At 30.5% G+C, this 7,622-nt stretch overlaps 1 protein-coding gene across 1 annotated transcript; it reads left to right on the plus strand.

The window, feature by feature from the left end:
- The first annotated feature begins 3,161 nt into the window (after nucleotides 1-3,161).
- Nucleotides 3,162-4,103, plus strand: LOC149180999 (pathogenesis-related protein 2-like). The gene is made up of 2 exons (XM_089418257.1): nucleotides 3,162-3,419; nucleotides 3,545-4,103. The coding sequence occupies exons 1-2, from the start codon at nucleotides 3,248-3,250 to the stop codon at nucleotides 3,856-3,858; spliced, it is 486 nt and encodes a 161-aa protein (XP_089274383.1). The 5' UTR covers nucleotides 3,162-3,247; the 3' UTR covers nucleotides 3,859-4,103.
- The last annotated feature ends 3,519 nt before the right edge of the window (nucleotides 4,104-7,622 follow it).

Genomic DNA, 7,622 nt, shown 5'->3' on the forward strand with positions numbered 1-7,622 from the left:
GGAAAGTTAAGGACATTGAAGAACACTAAGTAGAAATATAAAAAAAATGGAGGGCCTATTGTCGTTTCTCACACGCAAAAGTTGTTTAATTTATTGGTCATGGTGGGTTTCCTTAAACCGTAGCATGAAATCCTCATTTTTCCTACTTTTTAAAGTGATGATAAAAACAATACCTATAATTATAGGAAAATTGTGATTATCCCTCTTTTACCCAAGTTGTATGAAATTATTTTGGAAATAAAGATCAACATATGGCTAGACAACCATTGGAAAAAGATAAATGCTAGGCTAAATTTAAGATCTGTTTCTCAGCTATGGACCATCCGATTAGGCTTCATTGAGCCTTGGAATAGAATAGAAAAGATAAAGGTTTCTTTCAAGTTGAGAGTTGTTGCAATAAGGCTACACAAGAATGTTGATGCCATTTTTAGGAACACTAAGAGCTGGTTGGAAAAACTTAACTGCATCGAGAGGTGCTCTACAACCCAATATGAGAGAGATGTTGTCACGTAACATTACATTTAAAAATATTAAAATAACAATTTAAATTAACAAATTAAAAATAATAATAACAAAAGAAAATAATGTCAACCATAACTAAAATATTTCAATATGCACCTTAATTTTATATAACTTTATATAGATATATAAAGCAATCAAAAGTAAAAAAATAATAATTTCAATGTCCAAATTAAATAACATAATTTTATATCTACTTTATATAGAGAAAAATAAAGTAATTTAAATTAAAAAAAATTCTTATATTTTCACTTTCTATAACTAGGGAGATGTGTAATTTATTTTATTTCTAATATAAAATTGATATATAAGATTTTAAAAATATCAATAACAAAGAAAAGTTTAACATAGGTTATAAATAAAATATTTCAATATGCAGGTTGAGTAAAAGATTTTAACATGAAACATATATAGAGAGAAAGATTGAGAGAATTCTTATTCCATTAATAGTTGCTTTCTAATTCAATGTATGAGGGATATTTGTAATTCTTTCAATGCTTAATATGGATTTGATATGTAATATTTTAGAAAATATTAATAATAAAAATAATTAAATGTATGCATATAGGAAAAAAAATGAGGGGACATGTTTTAACATTTTAATATGGAGAAATTGAATTATAAATAAAATATTTCAATGCTAACTACGTATATATACCTAGATCTATCTTAACTCTAGATCTACCAAATCTCTTGAGATGCAAACATCTTTTAAAGTGAAAAGAGATTTGATCCCTCTCAGCGCTTGGTAGATCCAGAGTTAAGATGGATCTAAGCTAGTTATAATACAATGGTAAAGCAATGACGACCCTTGTCCCCTACCCTTTTTGGTCTATATATTGCCAAGTTAGAGGGTTTTTTTTGGGAAGAATTATGCTATTTTAGAATGACTCTAGCCGGTATAGTCGCCATCCTTTTTTAATTTGATGATATTGCCCTTATGATAAGGACTCCATATGATCTTGGCAATCAACTAAAAATTCTCACATATTTTTGTTCTAGTATGGATATGATTCTTAACACTAATAGGAAAAAGGTTATGATAAGCAAATAAAAAGGATCCATTATGTTAATTTTGTGTATGAAAACAATTTGGAGGATGTCACTTCATACAAATATCTCATAATCAATCTTCATCACAAGCTTCAACTAGAAATATAACATTGATAAAATGATAAATAGAGGGTAGTAATCTTATTATGGTCCTAAAAGAAATTGTAAATTAGTAGAACTTTGGTTTTAGGATAAGAAGGAACTCATCTTATACACTGACATCACTATTCTTATCTTATATGATTATGAAGGTTGGGGATGCAACAACTTTAAATAATTATGGAGAAAGATAGAGCAAATACTTAGGTGATTTTTAACTTATAATTTTAAACTAAAGACAATACACCCTATCCTATCCTCCTCATAGAATTTAGTCTTTCCCCACATGACTATGACAAGGTACATAATGTCCAATTACAAGATAAACATGGGAGAAGAAGTTTCCTATGATTACTTTAAAAACAAGTTAAAACCATTTACGATTCAAGCAAGCTTAGCATAAAGATGTTGAGACTAGGTTAAATCAATGGGGAATCAAGGAAGATGTCACTTTGTAAAATAATGATGATATTAAAAATATTATTACATTTAAATTTAAAGAGTTTGTGATGCTATAAAGAATTGGAGGATATGAAAAAATCAAGATATTATAAGGAGGTGATCTACCATAATCTAAAAACTCAAAATATCTCTTTTTATGTAAAGAAGAAAATAAATATTCCTACATTAAAAACTAGTCACAAATTGTATAACTACAATTCCTAAAATATCACAAATTGAAAAAAATTATAATCTTTAAGTAATCTAAAAATTGAAATTAAAAACACTTTGATACCTTCACATTAAATTATAACTTTAAAATATTTATTATTATAAAATATTTATTTTAAAAGTATATATCTTAAAACTATTCAATTGAAAAAATTAATTTCAAAGCTACTAACCCTATATCTTTGTTAAAGGCTTTAACCAATTAATCTCATCATCATTACTTTACAACTTTATATGATTATTTATTCCAATTTTCAATATAATATATATGAAAAGACCTCATACAAATTGAATTTGCATAATATTACCTTCAAAATGATTGGAAAATATAGAGAATATAATTGTTAAAAACCATTTCTATCAGAGAGAAAAGTAGAAAGTGGATAAGCAGTACTTTCACATCAAGTAGTATCGTTCCTGGCTGCATGCACTCCCTTTTCATAAAGAAACATATTCCATCTTCATCTTTTCTCCCATAATTATAAGACGGCATCTATTGTTATTGTCTTTCCTACGATGGTATTGATGTGATATGCATTGTCTTTTTTTGCCATAATTATAAGAAGGCATCTATTGTTATTGTCTTTCCTACGATGGTATTGATGTGATATGCATTGTGAATATTTGATAGGTACATTAGTGTACGTTAGTCCTTTTTGATTGCACATGATCAGAATCATGTGGCCAGCCTTCGATATGTTTTTGTATGAAACATACAGTTACAACACCAGCACAGAACAGAATCTGATGTAACTTTTTAATCACCGCTAGGTATCATATTTCTGTAGTATCGTTTTGAATGGCTATAAAATCCCAACCATCACTTCCCCTACACTCAGTACAACCATATCCTCTTCTTCTCCTGTAAAAATTCTTGTTGCCATTTACAGTGCGAAAGAGAAAAATGGGAGTAATGAATGGAGAAGTGGAGCTGAATGTTCCCGCAAGTAACGCATGGGAAATATTCAAGACCAATGAGCTCATCAAGAAAGTGAACCCTACTTTCCTTGCCAATGCCGAATATCTCGAAGGGGACGGTCGTCCAGGTAGCATCAGATTGGTCAAACTCGTACCAGGTAATGGTTTTTTTTTACCACTGTTTCTGTTTTGTGTTTTGAACTCCTTGGATTGCTTCCTCCTATACTTACGCGCAGCCAATAACCATTTTTTTAGTCTATTATTGTGGGGCGCGTGACGGCAGGTGAAAATACGTACGGAGGCGAATCAAAGCAGAGGATAGAGGAGGTGAACGAGGAACCAGGGAGTGGCGTGCTACAGATGAAATACAAAGTGGTTGAAGGGGAGATAAAGAAGATGTATGATCCATACACTGTTACGTTCTCTTTCAGAGGTGAAGGGAAGAATAAATGCATCGCTGGTTGGAGAGCCGAATATCAGCCCCTCTCTCCCAACGTTGCGCCCCCTGAGAAGGCCAGGGATGTTGCGCTTCGCTTCATAAAAGCCATTGAGGATTTCTACCTCGCATCCAATTTCCTAGCCAACAACTGTAACTAGAGTTCAATACATGGCGGAACTATAGTATATATATTTTTGCATAACATAGTATCATGTGGCTCATAATGGTATTTGGCCATAGCTTGGTATTATAGCTAAAAGTATCTCACGGTAGACAAATATGGTGTCCTTTTAGAGTAATAAAAGTATCTCACGGTAGACAAATATGGTGTCCTTTTAGAGTAATAAAAATTCATATAAAGTTGTATAACTATCTGGTAAATGTGGTCTTTTCATTCTAATAATATTGGTGTGTTTTCTGCCAAAGGATCTTGGTGTTTTTTCTATCAAAGGATCTTAGTTAGTTCAAGTGGTTTGGTTTGGTAAATAATGTAAATAATTCGTCTTCCAGCTGTATGAGTTCCAAGTATCCACAAGCATACTGTAATTGACCTAAACTTTTAAAACCGCCTAAATATAATCAACACTATAAGATAGATTTCTAAGGTAAGAAGCATTATATTCTGTTTCTAATCTGTGATGACTTGTTTTTCTTAATAAATATTATAATCTCTTTCTAATTTTTGATAGTTTGTTTTTCATAATAAATATTATAATATCTTTCTAACCTTTGATGGCTCATTTTTGTAATAATATTCAACAATTTTTTCAATCCATGAATGCAAATTATCCATCTTTTATTCATGATTTTTTAATGAATTGATTGTCTGAAGTTTATCTTTTATTTATAGGATATTTAACTAGTTGTTTGGAATAACTTTATAAAATAATTGGTGAGTTTTAATGGAGAATTATGTTCATACTTTAAACAAAGTTAGTGGGTTTTCTTGTGTAATTTTTAAAATAATTATTGATATATTGCAGTCAATTTATTCCAAACTCAATATCTTTGTGTACATGATTGAATAGACAAGAAATAATATTATAATTCACAGAATTATGAGGAATAGCTGCCAATAATTTTCGAGAGCAGTGTAATATACAACAATTTTATAAAAACACACAGATAAGAGATGGAAGAGAACAAAAACTAATAATATGAGAGACATACATATGCACTTTATTATTAATATAGATTGAAGAGAACAAAAACTAATAATATGAGAGCCATACATATGCACTTGATTATTATATTAAGACAACACCAACTACTCTTTCTTAGTTACATAGTCACATATTTATATTTTAGGAATCAATGACAGGGGATTACAATTATCTAACTATCTTAGTTTACATGGTTCAATTTGAAAATCAACTAACTTACATATCCAACTTGGTATTATTGGGTCTAATCAACATAATCAACTAACCTTTCCAACTCATACAATTATATAACTGAGCAAGGATGATAACAAAGATTCTAGGGATTTACTCAGTCAGTGTTGTTTTCCTCATTGATTAAAACATTATACCAAGAGGGAGTGTCCCTCTAAATTTTGTTAATCTCCATCCTTGGTAGCATGATTTATGTACAATGGTTTAAAAATTTTGAAATCCATGCAATAAGGATTAGGGGCATGTGTGTGAATTACGTGGTTTCAATATTTCTAAAGCTGGTTTGGAATACTTACAACAAGGTTATAGAGATGTGACATTGAATTTCATAGCATACTATTTATGTGGCTATAGGTTATCATAGCAAGCCTTTCCTTTCGAGATTTTGAAGAGTTGGCCATGACAAGTTTTTTACTATTCCTTAATCACATAAGTATTATCTTTATATAGATGTCACATATGACAAGGATAATGGGAAAGCAATTACAGTGTTATGAGTTGATGCATGGCATACATTGATTGTAAGCAACCATATATACATATATAATGGAAATTTAAATCTTTTCCTTGCCTCTATGACATTACTTGTATGGTGGATAGCTAGCACTTAACTCTCCTAACATCATAAGCATTTGTATTTTATGCAAATTGGGTGTTAATATATCTCTTTGGAATATCCACTTGTGAGAATAGGTTCTAGGAGAATGTATTGGTACTATATCACTTAAGTATTTCCTTTCTAGTTTTGGCATTGGTTGTATATGTTACATTTTTGTTCGTGACAATGATGCAAGCTCGTATCCCAGTATTGGGAAAATCTATTCAAGCTATTTAGAATACAAAACTAAAATGTGTAACTATTAGATTTCTATTTGCCACTCCTAAGGCTTATTGGGTACCTATATGAGCCATCATGTCTAAACATTACCTTTTAGACATTTGATTCTCAATTTTGGAGGGGATATAATGGGTTGCTAGTGGTGTTTGTCACTTGGTGCTAGTGGTGTAAGGAGCAACCAATCCTTGTCCCACTAATAAGACAAGACTAATCGTGTGCACAACTAACAACCCACAACATTTTAACACATTTTGGGGTGATATTTTTGCAACTATTCTTGAAGACATGGAATCTTTCTGAATGTTTTTGGTCATTATTTTTGGTTGGATAAAGTATAAAATTGGAAACCATTTTGAGCCATGAATTTTCAGAAAAGTATAGCTTGTCTTAAATTCAATTATCTCTTGTGGTATCCCCATTGATGGCGTACTTCACATCTTCATTTTGTTAATAATTCTCACTTATGTATGTAAAATGTTGTACATTCTCATATTTGTAGACTTGTGTGATCTTCACTTTTATGAGGAGTTTTTCTTCGTAGAAACCTTGGAATTCTTTGCCATGATAACTAAGTGGATTAAAAGGGCATGTATCTATTGGAGAAGAACACCAATGCCTTATGGTCTTGCAGGAAGCAAGAATTTTGATTATTCATCCTGTCTCACTGATAGTCTTTTGTTTATTGGGTTAGTATTCTATTTGATGACCCATATGATTTACATAAGTTTTGATGATTTATTTAATTTATACCAAAAACACTAATAGGCTAAGTAATATGGATGAGTGAGTGAGACATAAACATTTTTTAGTATTTTTAGAGTGAGTGACTTCCCTGATACTCGAGCTTCAGTGAGAGTTGCTTAATTTCACAACTTGATTAGGAACTTGGAGACATGATTAAGTGTATGAGGATATAACATTTTAATGTATAAAAATGAAAATAAGTCTTATGGCTATGGGAGTGAGAAGAATGTGGATTCTTCATGTGGTTATCAACTCTATGGTTACTATCATTAATTTATTTTATCATCCTAATGATCCACTTTGATTTCATTTCTAAGAGTCCAATTTTGTCAATATATATTAAATATTTTGTTGAGGTGTACTAATTTAAAAGAAATTAATACTTTAGTGGTAACTATATAGAATTTGATATATTCAAATTCCTTGTCCTTTTATACTTAAGGCTCTAAAAATAACATCATATGTTTATATAACCAAAGGATGATAAGATATTTATAGGATCTTTGTCATCTAGAAAATTAGAGGATGAAGATAACTTTACAAGCACCTTTAAGGAAAGGGATTGAATTAAAAAAGTATGTGAAGGTTAAAGACAAGATGTAGTTTCTTTGATTTCCTCTGAGTATACTTGCACACATGAAAGTATTAGATCTTTGCTAAGAAAACTTTCGATGCAAAATTTTTGATCACAAATGGGAGCATCAAGTGCACTTAATTTAAGTGTTGTGTTTAGCAACAAAGAAGTCCATGTGCCTTTGGAACCTATAATAAAAAAACCTTGAGATAGACCCCAATTTGGGAATTTGTTATTTGATATACAAAGGAAGCAGGTTTCACGTTATGTATATATAATGATGTAGGGGATGCAATACAAGATGCACCAATTGTCATAAATTTGAAGTAGTATCTAATATATTACCAAGAAGTACAAAAATAAACATTGATA

The sequence above is a fragment of the Pinus tabuliformis genome, chromosome 3_2 (genome assembly GCF_031772625.1).
Source record: "Pinus tabuliformis cultivar Carrire ecotype Pingquan chromosome 3_2, CPIR1, whole genome shotgun sequence".
Taxonomy (NCBI): Eukaryota; Viridiplantae; Streptophyta; class Pinopsida; order Pinales; family Pinaceae; genus Pinus; species Pinus tabuliformis.